Below are 21,042 nucleotides of genomic sequence, written 5' to 3' on the forward strand. Positions count from 1 at the left end.
ATTGCGTCAGTATATTTGTAAAGCTCTACGCTGATGACACTGTTGTTTACACAACATACACAGCCATCATGTTGGCAACATATTAGTTATTATTCGCATGTGAACACTCTGTCTGACTGACTGCCTGTTAGAATCAGTGTGAGGTCATAAAGTGGGATCAGAGCAGACTGCAGGTGGTTGAACATATCTCCTTTTATTTCAGCTTCTCAGCTCTGAGTTCAGGATTTGAGCTGTTTCTCTCACAGATTAATAACAGATCAAAACTGAGACAGTGAGTACTGAGCGCTGAAATCAAACTGAACTTCCTGGAATGATTTGACGGTTGTAACTGTCATTGTGTTTTTAATGTGAAAAAGTGCAGCTAGCGGTGAGGAGGCTGCAGAGCAGAAACCCACACTGCTGCAGGAAAGGAAGTGCTGATTGGCTGTCAACAGTTTTTTATGAGTCCTAATAACGACTGAGAACAGATTCATATCTGCTGCTGTACACACTCATCAACTCCTCTCCCTCTCTGTAGTCTTTTCTCTTGTTGTCTGGAAGCCTTTTTTCCACTGAGCCCTCCACCCACACAGAGTTGAACTGAGCCCAGAGACCAACAATGACGACCCACCTGGACGTCACGTCCATGGACTTTATTTATGGGGATTTTAGCCATCAAAGGTGAACTTTACAGTTTACACTTGGTGTTGATGAGAGCCAACAAGTCCTCATACAAACATGACTAAAGGCTTCTTTGTCAGAGCCGGAAACAGAAACACATTTCATCACAATCCATCCAATCGTTGTTGAGGTGCACTGCAAACAAAAGTCCTAATTTTATGGAAAATAACGGTAGTTTTCTGGGGGGGTTAAACTGTGTAGAAAACCAATCAACAAATCTCTAACCCAACTGTTATTTTAGGTATTATGCCAATAATGACAAACTACCTTTATTTCTCATTTTTGTACTGAAATCACTACATTATTTATACAGTATTTATCTGTTGTTTTTTTGGCAACAATTATTTATTAATGACTATGTAGCTTATTATATAAAGGGATTGTGTACATATAACATTTAACAGGGTAAATATTTAAATAAACATATTTCTTGTATATTTATGTGTACTTATATATTGTAACACTAAAATACCTTTCAAACTTAAGTTTTGTAATACGGTATGTAATGCACCATGTGTGTAAGCCTACAGGAATTAATAAAACTTTAACATTATTACATTTTTATTCTTACACTGCAATGAAAACACAATTTGACCAATAAATGAAATAAAGCCTACAAATGAAACTAAATAAAAATATTTTTATTCTGTCTCTTAAAAGTAATCATTTTCTTTTCTTGGCACTGGTTTGTTCACTCATTTTTTACTTCAGTCATGAATCGTCATCGTCATAGTAACTTTAACAGACGAGCTGGACACGTTGAGAAACGCCTTATTGAAGCCGCTCTAGCCTGCTTTCTCTGCGAGCTGCTTGTAACCCACTGACACCTCAGCTCCTGCTTTAAGGTTAGTCCTGACCAATCAGTGTATCAGTGGGTCCCAGAACAGAGCCACACCGCCAAACATAACTACTGCAAGCAAAGACAATATTTGATGAAGGTGTCTGGCTGAGAGAAAATAGTTTTAGATTCAACAGCACTTTATTTGGATTAATTTAAACCACTTTAATTGAAACAGTGAGAATCTTGTAGATGCATCAACTTACTTTGTATTTATTCAGCATGTTTTCAGTTGAGGAGATTTTACAGAAACTGTAAATCAGTATACATTAAATGTTGTACTTCATTTAAGGTTTGTACTGTATTTCTACAGAAACTGTATCATTACATGTTGCGGACTATCAAAGTGAACAAACTAATACAGTGGGAGAACAGGGACAAATTTGAAACTCTGAACATTTCCATCAATCACTATTTGAAAACGATGGATAATCAAATTCAAGTCAGTTATTTGCAGACCATAAGTAGAAGTCCTATCAGTGTATTAGGAGCAGTAGAAACAGCAGCAGCCCCTGTAGTAGTAGATCTAGAGGCCTCGTGTGTGAGTCAGTGTGTACCTGCTGCCACTAGAGGGCAGCAGTGTGAAGGATTTGTTCTACACAGTAACAGCAGTACAGTAGTCGCAGCAGTATTAGTATTAATAGCAGTAGTAGTAGTATCAGGTGGAGACGCAGTGTGTTGTTGCAGACACTAGAGGGCAGCAGTGTGACAGTTATAATCCTGACAGCATGCAGAACTTTTTTATGGAGACATTTTGACACGTGACAGCAGGAAAACTTGTGTTTGTCATTAATAACAAGATTAACTGTGTCTGTTGTACTATTATATATTCTCTCCTCAGATTCTTCTTCCTCCTCATTAATGTGCAGCAGGATGTTGCTGCTGTAGTTGTTGAGCTGCAGCTCATTCTGAACTGTTTAGTATCAGACTGCAGCTGATGATTCTTTTCATTCTGGATCAACCTGCTGATTATTTCCTCCATCGGTCCATCGATGTTTGTGCCCTCACAGTTACTCAGAGCCCAAAGTGACTCCTTCACAGCCGACAGTCCAAAGATCAACGTTACTAACAAACATGACGGTTATTAATCAGTCAGAGAAGCAGCAGAGAAGCTGAAACATCAGATCCATTTATTGATCAACTGACTGATCGTTTCAGCTGCACTTTATTACAAAACATCAGATTTTATAAATTAGTACAGCTGTCAGATTCATGCAGTGAAGTAAAAAGTGCAGTATTTCCCTCTGAGATGTGCAGTAGAAGTAGAACATGGCATTAAAAAGACTCAAAACATTTGGTTAGTTAAACTTCTTCCTGGACGGATCACATGTGGTGAAGTGAAACAGACACGTGCAGACTGGTCTCCGGTCTGGGCTCGTTGGGTCGATCCGGTCCAGCTGAGGCTCACCTGTCTCAGGTGTGTTGATTCATACTGAGGCCGGCAGGTGGTCACGTGGAGCACACATGCGCACTGATCACTAAACCGTGAGGTCAGTTTAGGGAGGAGAAACTCTCAGAGTAACAGCAGCGTGTAATAATTAACGCTACTGACATACTGCAGTATTTAATCAGCACAAAGTAACTGCCAAACATAGTACTAGAAGAATTATACTACTACTGGGAATAATAATCATTATACTATACATTAAAGTGATGAACACATTAAGGCATCAATAATTAATAAATATTATTCTGAAATTTTTACTGTTTACTGTGAAAATGTTAAGGATTTTTTTCTATGATTATATTCTCAGGAAGTCAACTTAAAGTTTATTTTTACCTGTTTGCACATTTTAAAGGTCCAGTCTTTAATATTTCTGAGGCTCTATTGACAGAAACGCAATATAAGATCCATAAGTATGTTTTCAGTGGTGTGTAAGGACCTTGAGACATTTAGGTCTGCAGACACCGCGGGCACCCCCTGCTGCGGAGGTCCCTGTATGTTGTCGTCCTGTTTCTACCGGAGCCGTCAAAGGACAAACAGCGCTGCAGAGCGCGTTTCCGTCTTCTGCTTGTTCCGGTAGTTTAGACGCCGTCACTACAGTGAAAACATACAGAGAAGAAGAAGAGGGACTAATTAATAATAATAATAATAATAGTAATATACAGTCTCTGAGGAGGCTTCTGGTTCATTAGCAGTGAGAAGAGAAGTGACATTTGGGCAGCTGGAGGAGCACACGTGGTATTTAGCACGAGGACAAACAGCTGACAGCAGAAATCAGGATTTTGTGGATTTTCCCAGATGGAAACTTTAACGTTAATGTGGGACAGAAGTTTTCAAAGCGGAGCTGAAGTTGTTTTCTGCTGGACAGGTAAATAAGTCTGTTTGTCAGACTTTAATGAAAACTGTTGGTTGTTGTTTGAGAGCTTTAGATATCAGCTGGCCAGAATCCCAGAGAGAGGCCTCGTTAGCCCGGAAGGATTTTAATAAAACAAACAACAAAAGGCCGAAAAATGAACTTTACTCGCGAGAAGGAGAGAGATTATTGTTATTATTTGTTCTCCTGAGAATAAGATGATGTCACTTTATCAGAAGCCCTGAAATTAACACCTGTGTGGATTTGTGGTGAGGTTGATCACCTGATACATGTAGGAGCCATTATACATATTTCACTTCATATTATATATATTATATATATATATATACATTTCCCCCCTTTCCTAATGTAAAGTTTTGTTTCGCATTGCCTTCCTGGCGATTTATAGGAGGCGGTTTACTAAGAGACCAGTCTATCAATCACAGTCCACATCAGTAGAAATGTAGAAATGTGTAGAAATGTTGAGGCCGGAGCAGCAAAGTGCCTCAATATTACTTGACTTGACTTTTTCTTTGTGCTGCTGTTGCTTCTAGCTGAAGGCAGCAGTGATGGTGTCTGCAGCAGGGCTCAGTACATCTAATGTACTTTTAATTCCGCTACATTTTCCATTCATACCTTTTTATAACTTAACCAGTCTGTAATCTGCATTTTGCTTCATTAACCGAAATGAGCTCATCCAGGCTGCGCGCGCAGTTACGCAGTAAAGCGCTGGTCGGGCGCTCGTCACAGTCACAGAGCTGGCAGATGCAAACATTTAGAAAATCGGGCAAATATCTTTTTAGTTTAAGGCTTTATTATTCTACTACAACTGAAACCCAGTGAGCCGCTCCATGGACCTGCAGCCTGCGTCGCTCTTTCACAAGTCGGCAAGTGAAAAACGTTCAGTTTCCACTAACTGCGCATTAAAAGATTCTTTAGTCTCTGCAGAGAAAATGAAGACTTCACACTGTAAGATCTGTCAGACGAGCACTGCATTGTTGAGATATATTAAAAGTGTCCTGTTGTTGAACAGAGCATCGCTTTGGACATCAGCCCGTTTCTTTTCTTTCCACATTGTTTTATAGCGATGTCGCCGGTGAATCTAATCTTTCACTCAGCAGCTTCCAGCTCTTATTTATTTCAGAGATGCACAGAAAGAGACAGAATATGGTGGATAAAACAGTCCTGTTGGGTTTTGCGCATGACGCACAGCTTCCTCTGTGTGCAGGTTTACCTGCTTCAACAACGAGCTGCTCTCGTGTTTCTGCCACAATAATTCTTTGCGTTGTGAAGATTATTTAGATGCTTCAGGAATAATCAGATTGTGTTGGCAGCCTGTGCTACAGCAAAGCACGCTGTGTGGTTGGCTCCATCTCCATAATCAAAGGCACAGATAACAAGTTGTGTGTGTATATATATATATATATATTATCAACACCTTCATGGAGATTTAAAAAGGAAAATAATTGTAGAAATAGCTAAATTACAGATAATCAGCTTCTTCACTGCATTTGCAGGAATATTTTAATGGACTACTTAAAAAAAATAAACTCATCAAGTTGCCTAGTCTAGACATTTTTCCTCTGATAGCCTATCTTGACCTTTCCTCATGTGGACACATCGGGGCTAAACATCCCCGCACTACCATGGACAGTAGTGGTGCAACGGGTTGCAGAACCCGTGATATGGATCCCTTCCACACGGTGCGGATTGATTTCAAAGTTTATGATGATTAATCCTGTTGAACCTCTCAAAATATAATTTATTCTGGAAATGTCAGAGAACCCAGTTAGATTCTGAATGTGCAGAACTTTGAACATGAGCAGAAAACCTGCTGAAACACAGGAGCTATTAAAGTCCAGGAGTTTATCACTGAATTAAAATGATTTAAAGGGGCGTTATGGAGTTTCCAGCGGCCACTAGCGGTGCGGTTTTAAGATTGCAACCAGGCGTGTGCTCGTACACGTGCTCGCTTTAAGTCACGAGTGAGCAGAATCCGAAACACGACCGCTGTCCTACAGAAATCCTGCAATAAACGCAGGATCACCAGCATGCAGGCTGTGGCTTTTCACTCAGACATGTTCAGGCTCTGTTACTTCAGCGTTCCCGTCTCAGAGGCAGATCAACACCGGCTCCGTAACGTTACTTCATTCAGCGCAGCGAGCAGCATATCGGCACAATCCTGCCGAAAGAAGGCAGAGTGACAGCAGCTATAGACAGACAGGGAGACGGCTTCACACAACATGGTGGTAAACTCCCACTGCAACATTACAGTAATATTTTTATCAGCTGCAGGTTGAACTAATCCGTGCTCGTTACATGATGACAGTACATTTACTGCATTTAGCCGACGTGCTACATCGTTAGCTCGCCTGCTGCTTTCAGTAACCATCTTTACTATCTGGGAATCTGTCACCGGAGGCTCAGCAGTGTCAGCACAGCTAAAAGTATTGGATGATAATGAAACAGTTAGTGAGCTGGACAGGATATTATAACGTGTCACACTTTATAACAGTCAGACCGCAGTCAGTAACTTTACTGTAACTAGTTAGTGGATGGCTCTTCCTTCCTCTGCGGTGTTGTGACCGTTCATGTTATGTGGGTCACGTTAGTTACAGCGACTGAGAGGTGGAGAAGCTGTGAACCTGAGTATTGGTAAAACCACAATAAACATAAACTCAATGTTACGAAGCAAACAGCGGCAGGTCCGAGCTACTGTGGCGTTAGCTAGCTGCTCCTGGCTGCATCGCTATAAGCTAACGTTAGGAAACAAATCGCTCCACATTTGCTTTTTGCCGTTACATCCTTTCTTGCAGGCTAAATCAACAGTGGTCCACAGGATAGTAACAGGGGTCGCGTTGGTGAAGTAATGTGAAAGCGATATAACTTTGCACCGGATAACATTAGCAACTGCTCGGCGTTAGCCGGCGAGCTAACGTGACTTTCTCTGTTTCTGCAGCTTTACTAATGCTCACTTTGTTCTTACTCAACATCATCTGAACCTGTTTGGTCTGATGGGCTTCAGCACAGAAACCTTTATTGTTGTTTTGGATCCTTACGTGGAGCCTGTGTTTTGCTGTGAGCCGGTTGTTTTATGGTGTTAGTGGCCTGCATGTCGTTAGCTGCCGTGTTGTCGCTGTAGTCTGAGAGGCTCTGCAGCGCACAGGGCTGAATCTGACCCAGAGACCTCGCATTAAAAGCAGAATAGTGGCTGATGGAAGCAACGGAGAAAACAGGCTAAGTGAGTTTTGAGCCCACTGACAATAAGGCAATGAGAATTTGATTTATTAAAATTAAAAACTTAAATATAGCCCCTTTTAATTTATTATTGATGAGGTAAAAAGGTGCCACATGCACATTTAAAGAGGCTCAATCAGTCTGGCCTGCATGTGTCCTGATTCAGCAGTGATGATATTAAAAGTTGATCTACAGGAGAAACATGTCTGAAAGCTGAGAGCTGCTCTGCATTATGTTTTATTATACCTTTTATTAAACCAGAAAAACTATTTTTCCCAGAGTGTCCTGGCCGAGGCAGGCAGTAGTACAATTGCACATTTAAGATGGGAATAAATAATCAGTTAAAAGGTCATAAAATATCAAAATGTTCTTAAATGTTCACCACAATTCAGCAACAAGGACGATCAAATGAGTAATCAGTCTTAACATCTGAAGGCAGAATTTCCAGCCTTCAAGTCATTTAAAAGCAACAGCACTACCTGAATTTTGTGTGTCCCTTTTTATATAAATAATTTCCACAATAAATTGGTGCAGAAAAACACCAGAATGCAGTGTAATTTTCTGGGGGAGAACCTCCAGCCCCCCCGGCTCATACTGTCGCAGTTTTGTTGTTATATTATTTGATTTACAGACATGACACAGTTAACAGTGTTGTTGTGAGTTTTGTTGTGCTGTATAAGTAGAGGATGTTTACTGTTGCTTTACTGCTTAGTGGAGGGTCAATTATTATTATGTGAAGATGTAAAGTTTTATGGGCTGGGCTAAGACCCCAATGTTTCAAGATCCTAAAAACGCCCCTGTCACACGACGCTGAAGTTAACTTCCGATTCGGCAGTTAAGAGGAAAGTTAAGGGGAACTTCAGTGAAAGTTGCTTTACTGAGCGACCGATTCTCAGTTTTTTGCACCTCTTACTGCTGTGAAAGCTGTTATGCATTTTAGGCAAAGCCTTAACGCTGTCTGAAACACTTTTTTAGATTTGAAAAAACTTTTATTTTATTTGTGAAAATGACAAAAGGACAATTTCACTGCTTTTTCTCCATATGCTGACCACATTAGACCAGGTCCAGATCCAAAACCACTATACCTAGAGCTCTTAAACCTGAACTAGATTCCTCCAGAGAGACTAAAGTTTCAATCAAACATAGTTTCAGATTTGTGAAACCTTTATTCTTTTTGTGAAAATGCTTTAAAGGACGATTTATCCACTTTTTTCGCATGTAGACCACATTAGACCTGGCGTAGATCCAAAACCACTATACATAGAGCTCTCAAATCTGGACTAGATTACCCCAGAGAGGCTAAAGTTTCAATCAAACATAGTTTCAGATTTGTGAAACCTTTATTCAATTTGTGAAAATGCTTTAAAGGTTGATTTCATTGCTTTTTTCGCATGTAGACCACATTAGACCTGGGCTAGATCCAAAACCACTATACATAGAGCTCTCAAATCTGGACTAGATTCCTCCAGAGAGACTAAAGTTTCAATCAAACACAGTTTCAGATTTGTGAAACCTTTATTCAATTTGTGAAAATACTGTAAACGGCGATTTCTCTAAGTTGGGCTACTGCAAAAACCTGGTTGCACAAACCAGCCGATCTCATTTCCTCCAGTCAGATAATGTCGGCAGAATGGACACAACCGGAAAAACTCTCCATGGTTGATTCATTATTGGCATAAGGTTGTTAGCAATAATGCTAACCTTATAATCACAGTAAATAAACTGTATTTGTAGTGCTACGTATTTTTTTGTTCTTTGTTACAGAGTGAAACCAGATTAAACCAAACTGCACCTAGAGCTACAAAAATGAGCTGAATTGATGCATTTATGTGTTAATATTGGGTTTTATTTGGATGTAACTGAGAGTGCGACTCTTTTTTTGAATTGTAAGTTGTTTCTCTTGTTTCATGTGTCACAGTAATGATTAATCTAAAGGTTATTTAGTGCTTTAACACAGCTGATGTTTCCCTTCAGCGTTTTTCAGTATAAAAATAAATTGTGTTTATATGTCAGTTCCTATCGGGAAGAAAGTAACAAGTGTTTCTGTTTCTGCTGCTAATGTGGTGACTTTTCTGTGTGTTGCAGCATTTATTAAAACATGTTTATGTCATATTGTACCAACAGAATAAGCCAATAGCGTGGGTCAGAAAGACAGAGGTCTGATTCAGCCAGATGTTTCTGGGAATGTGTTTCTCTATTAGAAACATTAGTCTCAGGTCAGCTGATGAGTCGCTTTGTTCAGATAATGCAGGAGGAGGGCAGAGATAATTGGGGAGAAGACTAGACCACAGGTACAGATCACATTATTAAGTCTTCTTCTTGGACTAGGAGAGGAAGCTGCATGCGTATATTAAGAGAGCGGCTGATATTTATTTTGGCCTGCCTGTAAAAAGCACTCAGAATGCAGATCACTGCTTACTAAAACAATTTTAAATTCATTTCAAAATGTGAAATGTGTACAGGCCTATTCTGTAAATAGCTTTTAAATTTTTATCTTAATTTTATTGTTTATTTTTATTTTTGTCCCATCTTTCTAAATTATGTTTCATTTTTCACTGTTTCTAAAGCTGCTGCAACAATATTCTTATTTTATTTTAATCATATCAGGTTCATAAACAGTCTACAACAAACCATTTCCCCCCTGTTTTAGGCTCACACATTTGCATGTTTATATTATATATTTATAATATATCCTTAATATAATATGAAATGTTCTAAACAATTCAGGTTACTTTTGAAACGGAATATTTAAAATAAAAATGTAATAAAATTTATTTTTTTAAAGATAAAGGACAAAAGGTGTTTGCAGTTACACAGTCATGTTTATTTATTAAATACAAGGGTGGTAAAACGAAACAACTAGCTTGTATTGTTGTGTTACTTTTTTCCCAGCTGACGCGGTTGAAAACAATGTGCCGCTCATGTTTAAAGTGAAATTATACGGAAGTCGTTCTACATTTGTGCAAAATACCGCCTGAAATACAGCAAAAATATATCTGTCTGAAACATTATCTTTTAAAATCAGGTTTTTCTGAAAAACGGTACTTTTGTCCCCGCTCTCCCCTACTACACTGTAGTATTTCTACTTTTACTTGTAAGGCAGTATTACCTGTAGTATCTTTACTTGAAATTGAGTATTTTACTGTTGGACTTTGAAAGCAGGCTTTGTTAATGCAGTATTACGCACTACTATTTCTACTAGTAAAGGAGTATTACACTGTAGTATCTCTACATTTACTGAAGATATTACACTGCAGTATTTGTATTTGTTTGTATTTGTAAGAATTTTAAGCAGTAAAAGTGTTTAAACTGGCAGATTGTCAGAAGGTTTTCTCTTTCACTCATTAAAAGTCCTGCATTCATTACTGTAGTAAAAATACAGAAGTACAGTGAAATCGCAGAAAGTACTTCAAGTTAAAGTACTGATTCTGCAGAGAGGCTCCCTCCAGACTTTTATTTAGCTTTTATCTCACTCAGAAGCAGCATTTTAAGATTCTGTCGGACAACTTGAGCTTTCACAAAACTATGAAGCACGTTCACACTTCTCTTTAAAGTTTTAATTGTCCATGGACACGAAGACGTTTCGAGCACAAACTCCTTCCTCACCCGAGGAAGAGGAACAGTTTGCCAACACGCGTGTTCCTCCTGATGAAAAGTCAAATCTATACAGTGAAGTACAAACAGAAAGCATCATAAAGTGGAACCTCTAACCTGTGCAGGACTTCAGAAAGTTCCATCTCACCTCTGAATCTCTGTGTTCGTCCTTTTTTCTACCAGAATTTAAAAGTTAAATGAATTTAAAGGCAGCTGCTGCAACTTAAAAACTAAAACACAATAGATCACACACATTCATATTTAGTTAATCTGCAGTTTATTCTCGCCGTTAATCAATGAGTTGTTTGGTTTTTATAAGTTTTTCTCCTGTTCTTTTCAGTGTGACGTCTTCAAACATCTTGTTTTATCAAAACCCCCAAAATGATCAGTTTACTGTAACATCATGTTTTACTCTTTCTATTTAAACTGTGTTTCAAACTGTTAAACATTCATTTGTTTCCACAGAGACGACAGAAATGAGGCGACGGGCTTTCAGGCATGTGGACAGCAGACAGGTGCGTGACCTTTGACCCCAGGAGGGGGCGACGTGGAGCAACAAAAGAACTCAGCAGGTAAAAAAATCAACAAAAAAGGCTTTTTTTAATCAGAGCGGACAGGAAGTACCTGAGAACCACGGTGACGTCACGACACACCTGCGAGACGCAGAAAATATAAGAACACACAACAACGTGTTAAACTCACCTGTTCTGTCAAGTTAGGAGAGCAATACAAGTGACTTCTGGTGGTGTCTTTCAAAATAAAAGCTGAAATCAACTTCCGAAAAAGTAAAAGCACCCGTCTAAAAACACACCTCAGTCGGAATCCGAGGATTCTTATTCAGGTATTGAAACGTTTATTCTAGTAAATAAATATAATTTCTTTTCCACTCATAAAAGTCCTGCGTTCATCACTGAAGTAAAAATACAGAAGTACTTTGAAATAGCAGAAAGTAAGTATTTATTCTGCAGAGCGGCTCCTTCCAGACGTTTATTTACCTTATATTTTTCTCAGGAGCAGCATTTTAAGATTCTGTTGACAATTTAAGCTTTTACAAAAGATGAAACATGTCTGCTGCCTTGTTCCCACTTCTTTTATTAAAATGTTTTAATTCTTTCAAGCACAAACTTCTCCTGATGAATAGCTGATTTTTTTATCAGTAAAGAGCAAAATGGAAGTAGAAATGAACTAATTACATAATTAAGTACAAGTACCTCTAACCTGCGCAGTACTCCAGTAAGTTACGTCTCACCTCTGATTTCTAACAAAATGTAAAAGTTAAATTCATTAAAAGTCACTTAAAACACTTTTTCACCATTGAAACTAAAATCTTTTAGTCAACAAATGATTATTTTCATTTGTAGTTAATCTGCAGTTTATTCTCTCTGTTAATCAGTCGTTTGGTTTATTAAACACCAGAAAACGTTGAAAAATTCTCGTCACATTTAGCTTTTTCTGTCGTTCTTCATTTTTAACGTGACGTCTTGTAACATCTTGTTTTATCGAAACCCCCAAAATTATCACTTTACTGTAACATTAACGTGAACAATCACGTTTTATTCTTTCTAATTAAACTGTGTTTCAAACAGTTAAACATCATTTAATCATTGTGTGACGTGCAGATTTGTTTCCACAGAGACAGAAATGATGCGACGGGCTTTCAGGCAGCTTTTCTTCTCAGCACGTGGACAGCAGACAGGTGCGTGACCTTTGACCCTGCAGGAGTCTGTTCAGCAGATCAAAAAACGCTCGTCACATTTAGCTTTTTCTGTCGTTCGTCATTTTCAACGTGGCGTCTCCAAATATCCCGAAATAATCACTTTGTTATAAAGTTAAAGAAAAGCTGACCATCCTGACGTGATCAATAATCACGTGTTCTTCTTTATGGTTAATCTGTCAGATTGAGTTAATCTAATGAATGGTGACGTTACGACACACCTGCACAACGTGTCAGTGTTAAACTCACCTGCTGTGTCAAGTTAGGAGAATAATCACAACACGCTACTTCCTGTGGTGTCTTTCAAAATAAAAGCTAAAATTAACTTCCGGGAAAAACTTAAAACCTGAAACTGAACCAAAGGATTCTTATTAAAAGGTTTATTCTATTAAAGGGGAAATCAAATGTCTTAAAAAACCTGTCCATCACTGTCAGTATTAAAGTCTAATATAAAATGTCAAAGTCCAAATGTTTATTATTTATTACATTATAACAGGACACGCTGGACACTTTGACAGTTTCTTATCCTCACCATGTTGTTTTTATAAACCTTTATCTGCCCTTTGTGCTGGAAAGAATCCTCTGAAATAAAAACCCTGAAAATGTAGATTTGCATTTTATACTTTGTTATATTAAAGGATTTTAACGTTTAGGTGATTATAATGTCCAAGTACCTCACGTCTCACCTCTGAATCTGTGTTCATCATTTTCCCTAAGTTTAAAAGTCAAATGAATTCAAAGTCAGCTGCTGCAACAAAAACAAAAAAAACAAAGTTAACAAATGATTATTTTAATATTCAGTTAATCGATCAATCATTGCGTTTATCAAACACCAGAAAACCTTGAAAAATATCCCAAAATAATCACTTTATTATATCGTTAAAGAGAGGAAGCAAAGTCCCTCATTATAAATCAGTTTTAATTCTTTCTAATTAAACCGTTACACATTAAATTAATCACTGTGTGATTTTTGTTTCCACAGAGACGACAGAAATGAGACGACGGGCTTTCAGGCAGCTTTTATTCTCAACATGTGGACAGCAGACAGGTGCGTGACCTTTGACCCTGCAGGAGTCTGTTCAGTAGATCAGCAACAACAACAACAACAACAAGGGGGCGACGTGGAGCAATAAATTAAAACCCCAGAACAACTCGGCAGGTAAAAAAATCAACAACAAAAACAAACGGCTCCACGCTAATAAAAAAAAGTTTAATCATAAAACAAACAAACTTCGGCCTCGACAACAAAAACCAGAAGATTCAAATAAAAACGGTAAAAAAAGTAGTTTAGAAAAGTCGAGTTCAGTTTCTGTTTTTGGTTTGTTTCTTCCTCACTGTGCTTCTGTGTGTTGTGCAGATTTGTTTCCACAGAGACAGAAATGATGCGACGGGCTTTCAGGCAGCTTTTCTTCTCAGCACGTGGACAGCAGACAGGTGCGTGACCTTTGACCCTGCAGGAGTCTGTTCAGCAGATCAAAAAACGCTCGTCACATTTAGCTTTTTCTGTCGTTCGTCATTTTCAACGTGGCGTCTCCAAATATCCCGAAATAATCACTTTGTTATAAAGTTAAAGAAAAGCTGACCATCCTGACGTGATCAATAATCACGTGTTCTTCTTTATGGTTAATCTGTCAGATTGAGTTAATCTAATGAATGGTGACGTTACGACACACCTGCACAACGTGTCAGTGTTAAACTCACCTGCTGTGTCAAGTTAGGAGAATAATCACAACACGCTACTTCCTGTGGTGTCTTTCAAAATAAAAGCTAAAATTAACTTCCGGGAAAAACTTAAAACCTGAAACTGAACCAAAGGATTCTTATTAAAAGGTTTATTCTATTAAAGGGGAAATCAAATGTCTTAAAAAACCTGTCCATCACTGTCAGTATTAAAGTCTAATATAAAATGTCAAAGTCCAAATGTTTATTATTTATTACATTATAACAGGACACGCTGGACACTTTGACAGTTTCTTATCCTCACCATGTTGTTTTTATAAACCTTTATCTGCCCTTTGTGCTGGAAAGAATCCTCTGAAATAAAAACCCTGAAAATGTAGATTTGCATTTTATACTTTGTTATATTAAAGGATTTTAACGTTTAGGTGATTATAATGTCCAAGTACCTCACGTCTCACCTCTGAATCTGTGTTCATCATTTTCCCTAAGTTTAAAAGTCAAATGAATTCAAAGTCAGCTGCTGCAACAAAAACAAAAAAAAACAAAGTTAACAAATGATTATTTTAATATTCAGTTAATCGATCAATCATTGCGTTTATCAAACACCAGAAAACCTTGAAAAATATCCCAAAATAATCACTTTATTATATCGTTAAAGAGAGGAAGCAAAGTCCCTCATTATAAATCAGTTTTAATTCTTTCTAATTAAACCGTTACACATTAAATTAATCACTGTGTGATTTTTGTTTCCACAGAGACGACAGAAATGAGACGACGGGCTTTCAGGCAGCTTTTATTCTCAACATGTGGACAGCAGACAGGTGCGTGACCTTTGACCCTGCAGGAGTCTGTTCAGTAGATCAGCAACAACAACAACAACAACAAGGGGGCGACGTGGAGCAATAAATTAAAACCCCAGAACAACTCGGCAGGTAAAAAAATCAACAACAAAAACAAACGGCTCCACGCTAATAAAAAAAAGTTTAATCATAAAACAAACGAACTTCGGCCTCGACAACAAAAACCAGAAGATTCAAATAAAAACGGTAAAAAAAGTAGTTTAGAAAAGTCGAGTTCAGTTTCTGTTTTTGGTTTGTTTCTTCCTCACTGTGCTTCTGTGACACACACACACACTCTGTACACCCAACAGACCAAACCGTCAGTATTTACACTCGTATTTATAGATTTAACATCCTTCAGGTGAAGGAGGGGGCGGGGTCAGAGCGTTTAAGCCCCGCCTCTCGTGTCCCGGTCGGCCAATCAGCAGCTGCTGTTCTTGAACTCCCCGTTCTCAGTGATGGACAGTTTGGTGGGGTTGGTGGGTGACAGGCCGTTGCGGAGGTTTGGCGTGCTGTAGCGCTCCTTCACCTGCGTCAGCGCCGCCATCAGCCGCGAGTTCGCCGCGTCCAGGGAGTCGATCCGCTTCTCCTGATTGGATAGAAGCAGACAGAGAGGGGGCGGGACAGGAAGTCAGACTGAGATGTACAAAATAAAATGAGGGTTTGTGACGATCTGACTGTCGGGTTAAAAACACATCGCAGCACAAAGTCAGAGTTTAATTCCTCACGAGGAAAATAAATGTTTGGTAGCCAGAGATTCTTAATGGGACCTTTTTAATCTGAAAATCTAAAACTCTTAAATGCCTTAAGTTAATTTATTAATTAAGAGCTTTTCAAGTTAAGTCAACTTGAAATGATGATTCATTAGTTTAAGGAGTTAGGCTATTTAATGTAAATATAAAATTGGGGGATTATGTTTTTTATTTTTATGGATTCTTGTTCTGGTAGTAGATGAATGAATAGATTGATACATTAAAAGGTTTCTAAAAGACTTTTAGGGGAATTTTAAGAAGTAAAAACTGTATAAATTTGTAGATTATCTAATTGATGATTATGTCCACAGTTTTTGAAATTTCACTTTAATTCTAGTTTGACTTTCATGTTATTTAACCAAGCATTTAAAAAGCATTAAAACTCAGAAATTCCACTACAAATCCTTTCAATCAAATGTAAAAAAGACCTCAGTTACTTTATGAACTTGACATAACGTAATTTTAGGGTGCAAATTAAACCGTTTTATAGCGTTAAAGTTGTCTTATGCAGATAACTTCTCTACAGACCTGCAGAACTTAATTTTAAACTGTAGTGAAGACAAAGTTTCCACAGTGCTGCCTCTTCAATTTGAAAAACTAAACTTTAAAGACCTTAATTTCAAAAAGAAATTTCCCCTTAAATTCCAAATTTAATTCATCTGAAATATTTTCAGCTGTAAAGGGTTTTTTAAAAGCGGTAAATGCCCCTAAAATATATAAAATTACAATGCTAATTTACCTTTTTATGTTAAGAACTACATTTTTCAATTTAGCTGCAAATGCAGGGGTACATAAATGAATGCATTATGAAATATTAAAAATGTAAAAACCCCTTTAGAATTGACCAGATAGCAAAGTAACCAAAAAATGTATTTAATATATAAAATGAAGGGATGGATTTCACCTTATTTGGTCCGTTTAAGGGATTTAATGATCCGTTTACAGAGTTTTACATTATTAAAGTTGAGGGATTTGAAGTTATTCCTGTTAAGTATTCAGAAATCTGATAAATTTACCAAAATTGGGACAAATGAAAACATTAATGGACGGTAAAAACAGTTTTTAAAGGTTTCTACATGGAAGAAAAATTTTTACAAAACAACATTACAGGGTCCCTGAATTGGTCTTTAAACAGTGATTAATATTACCAAATATACCAAAAAGCATTGAAAGTCATCCATACATTTAAAATGCACTTAAATGAAGAAATGAAACTTGTGAGGTGCCGTATACATTCAAGGATTTCTTTCATGTTATTTAGTCCATTTTAAACTCTGCAGTTAATCAATTAAAATGTATTAATTTATCACAACCCATTCATTTATTACATTAATTATCCCTTTAATATCTGTTACATAATAATTAATGGACAGATGAAAATAGAGTTGAGTTTCATGAGTAAAACAAGTTGTTGTGATGCTTTTTTTGACCCGACAGCAGAAAACTGAGATTCACAAAACATCCAGAGAAAGTTTGAGGGCAGCAGCCAAAAAACTGAAAACAACAAAAAAATAACCAAAAAAGAAGTGAGATCGAAGCTCAGCCGCAGTTTTTCAGCAGGAAGTCAAACTCTGATCTGGAATCAGAGTCTAAATCTTTTGAGTTTTGATTTACCTGCTCAGAAACTGAAAAGAAACACCTGAGTGGATGGAGCCGTCCAACCGGCCGCCTCTGAATCTTATTAAACCTTCTGACACCTTGCTTCATTTAACAGAAAGTGGACCGGAAGCTCTGGTTGTTTAGTGGGGGTGGGGGGTGAAGGGAGGGTGGGGTGGCAGCCAGCCAACAGAAGTAAAACCAGCTCAGAGCTCAACACACCAAAACACCAGCAGCCACCATGAATACACGAGACAAAGAAGTGAACTCGGATCTGTTTTTCAGCTGATGACTGTCAGGAGCGGAAAGTGGAATGTGTTTCAACTCCTCTAGACACCAAATACCACAGATCCCAAAAAGTTCCCAAAAACTGCATCCAAGAGTTCCCTAAACTGTGTCAAAAAGTTCCCAAAACGTTGTGAAAAAGTTCCCAAACTGCATTCAAGATTTCCCAAAACGTCATGAAAAAGTTCCCAAAAACTGCATCCAAGAGTTCCCAAAACGTCGTGAAAAAGTTCCCAAAAACTGCATTCAAGAGTTCCAAAACGTCGTGAAAAAGTTCCCAAAAACTGCATCCAAGAGTTCCCAAAACTGTGTCAAAAATTTCCCAAAACGTTGTGAAAAAGTTCCCAAACTGCATTCAAGATTTCCCAAAACGTCATGAAAAAGTTCCCAAAAACTGCATCCAAGAGTTCCCAAAAACTGCATTCAAGAGTTCCCAAAAACTGCATTCAAGAGTTCCAAAACGTCGTGAAAAAGTTCCCAAAATCTGCATCCAAGAGTTCCAAAAACGCCGTCAAAAAGTTCCCAAAAATTGCATCCAAGAGTTCCCAAAACTGTCAAAATGTTCCCAAGCCTGCATTAAGAAGTTCCAGTTTGCTAAATGCTGAAAATAAACTGGCAACTAGGTGTATATTCAGTTTATCAGATACACCTAGCTAAAACTAATGCAGTCTAATTTACAGCCCTGAAATAAATTATGTTATTTAGCCTGTTATAGATCCACAAACTGAACATTAGAATATTCACAAAGGAGGATTTATTGCAGGGCTGTAAGTTTTAGCAGATGTACCTAATAAACTGGCAAGTGGGTATAAATTTAGTTTATTTTCAACGTTTAGCAAACCAAAACAACTCTATTCAATTTGCAGTTTTGGGAACTTTTTGAACACAATTAATTTCACTTTTCTGAACAAGATAGAAATACACTGTAGAATAAAGAGTGCTAATATCAACTGATGCTGGGTAATAAGTGTCTGAAGGTTACGGGTACATTATATATTATGCCAGAATGACCCAGTGCAAAGGATGTCGAACGCAGTTGCAGGATGTTCTGCTGCATCCAGTCGCATTCTGCAAGTCAGCAAGCTCTTCTGGCTATTCTGACCCACAATCCTCAGGGCAGCATGAGTATGAGCCAGAGGGTCAAAGTTCAAGGTGTAATGTAAGTACGAAATAGTATGTCCTGATTGTATGAATACTGCATGCAACAGTACTTTGTACTCGCTGCTGCAGAATGTACTGCGATTTGTAACGCAGCACACGTTGTCGTTCTGACCTCACAGAAGTCCACTAGAGTTTTCACAGATTTAGAGCGTTCAGCTTGTTGAACTGCTATTTAAACGGACCGCAAATCTGGTCTATGATTGGCTGCTGAGGTGTGAGGTGTGTTGGCACCCGTCAATGATGGCGTTCTTTCTAAAAGAAAAACAGCGTGGTGGAGGTGAGGGAGGGGGCGGGGCTACAGTCACTACTTGCCTGAGTGGTTTATTTCACATCCATCACTGACCTGAAATCAGTGAAGAGTCGACGAGCGGCGGAGAACAAGAGCTACAAGTGAAGCTCACAGACGGCTGCTGGTTTCCTCTCTGACGACCATCAAGAGAGAAATTTAAAAAAGTTTTACAGAACTGGTTGTTTTTTGTGCCAGCTGTGGGCGGACTGAGTGCGGAGAACCACATCGGCTCATTTAATGTTTGAGAGTAAATTTACTCTGAAACAAACAGAAAGCTGGTGTTCTACTGATGGTCGGCACTGTGTGGATGTAGATGCAGCTGTGTTACAGGTGTGATGTTGTGGCCTGCAGGCTGATCTGAGATCTGTGTTGCTGTCTGTACCTGAGCATCGATGATCTTCTGCTTGGCTTCGATCACCGCCTGCATCTCTGCGTGGTCCCGCTTCAACTCCTCCTCCACCGCCATCAGCCTGCGAACACGCAAACGTTGTTATCCTGTGTCCAGTTATCTCTTGTTATATGCCAAACATATCAACATCAACATTGAATTTTAAATGTTTCTGTGACCCAAAACTGTGTCCAAATGTTCCCCAAAAGTCATTAAAAAGTAATTTAAGAGTTCTCAAACCTGCTTCAAAAAGTAATTAAGTTCTCAAAACATCTTCAAAAGGTTCCCAAACTGGGTCCAAAAAAGTTCCAAAAAATGTGTCAAAAAGTTTCTTAAACTGAGTCAAAAAGTTTTTTAAAAAGTCAAAGTTCCCAAAATATTCTCAAACGGTTCCTAAAAAATCATCAAAAAGTAATTTAAGAGTTCAAAAAATGTTGTGAAAAAGTTCCAAAAAAAATAAAAAAATAATCCGAAAACTGCTTCAAAAAGTTCAATATCATCAAAAAGTTTAGTCTTAAACTGCATGAAAAACGTTTTTTAAAAAATTATCAAAAAGATAAATTTTTATATATAGCAATTGTAAGTCGCTTTGGATAAAAACGTCACCTAAATGAATAAATGTAAATGCAAAACTGGGTAAAAAATTTCCCCAAAAGTTTTCAAAATTGGGTCAAAAATGTCCCCAAAAGTCATTAAAGAGTTCCAAAAAAGTAATTATAAAGTTCCAAAAATATCCTCAAACGATTCCTAAATCATCAAAAAGTAATTTAAGAGTTCCAAAAACATTGTCATAAAGTTCCCAAAATGGCTTCAAAAAGTTCAATATCATCAAAACGTTTTTAAAACTGTCAGTTTCTTAAACTGAATGGAAAAAAAAAAAAAACTTCTTCAAAAGGTTCCCAAAAAAATCCCAAAACTGGGTCGAAAAAAGTTCCCAGAACTTCATCAAAAAGTTTTCAAAATTGGGTCAAAAATGTCTCCAAAAGTCATTAAAGTTCTCAAAAATCATCCAAAGTTTCTAAAAGTTCCCAAAATGTCATCACTGATCTCGTGCGCAGTAATGAAACCCTTTTTGTAACGGACGTTATTTAGTAGTTTTAGTTGTGACAGACAAACAGACGACACTCAGCTGTGACTCATTACAGAACAGGACTATTATTCCCAGCAGTGGTGTGTTTGGTTTCTCTGCCCTGTGCAGCCCAGCCGGGTGGAGTTTGTACCTGCAGATGATGCTCTTCATCTGGCTGTCCTTCTCCTCCTGCTGCCTCCTCAGTCTCTCCTCGCTGTCCTCCAGGCGGTGTTTGTACTCCAGCAGCAGCTTCTGCATCTGCTGCTCCTGAGCCAGCAGCCGCCGCTCGTACTCCTCCAGACGGCGCCCGGACACCCGCAGCCGCTCCTTCAGCCGCGTGATCTCCAGCTCGTACTGTCGGTGCAGGAGGGCGGGGTTAGTTTGATGTGACGCCGCGTCGGGGTGGAGCTCCCACCGTTAATGATTTATTTATGCTCTGTACCTTTTCAGTGTTCCTGCTCTCCTCCCTGCTCCTCTCTGCTCCCTCCTCCTCATCCTTCTCCTCGTACTGGCCGTTGTTGAGCACCCAGGCCGCCGTCCTCTCCACCGGGGACAACGCCACCGCCACCGCCTCCACCGGAGACACCACCTGAACACAAACCAGTGACATCAGATATAAAAATATTTAAAGCTTTAAATCTGT

General features: G+C 38.5%; 1 protein-coding gene and 2 long non-coding RNA genes across 3 annotated transcripts in view; 2 read left to right on the forward strand and 1 right to left on the reverse strand.

The window, feature by feature from the left end:
• The first annotated feature begins 3,503 nt into the window (after positions 1–3,503).
• On the forward strand, positions 3,504–13,518 carry LOC119902737. Its single transcript, XR_005444359.1, has 4 exons — positions 3,504–3,810; positions 11,092–11,198; positions 12,260–12,322; positions 13,323–13,518. It is a non-coding gene; the product is annotated as an uncharacterized LOC119902737 (long non-coding RNA).
• Positions 13,519–13,693: 175 nt separating this feature from the next.
• Positions 13,694–21,032, forward strand: LOC119902739. Its single transcript, XR_005444361.1, has 3 exons — positions 13,694–13,774; positions 14,776–14,841; positions 20,529–21,032. It is a non-coding gene; the product is annotated as an uncharacterized LOC119902739 (long non-coding RNA).
• rasal2 (RAS protein activator like 2) overlaps positions 14,798–21,042 on the reverse strand; it is a gene marked incomplete in the record, with an annotated part of 209,259 nt that continues 203,014 nt past the window's right edge. The window contains 4 exon segments of the mRNA XM_038719075.1: positions 14,798–15,448; positions 19,325–19,412; positions 20,551–20,753; positions 20,842–20,988. Of these exon segments, the coding sequence (XP_038575003.1) occupies positions 15,281–15,448; positions 19,325–19,412; positions 20,551–20,753; positions 20,842–20,988 (606 nt within the window).

This window comes from Micropterus salmoides, unplaced genomic scaffold (genome assembly GCF_014851395.1).
Source record: "Micropterus salmoides isolate LMB-PRFRI ecotype aquatic unplaced genomic scaffold, ASM1485139v1 Ms_hic_scaffold_14, whole genome shotgun sequence".
NCBI classification, from domain to species: Eukaryota; Metazoa; Chordata; class Actinopteri; order Centrarchiformes; family Centrarchidae; genus Micropterus; species Micropterus salmoides.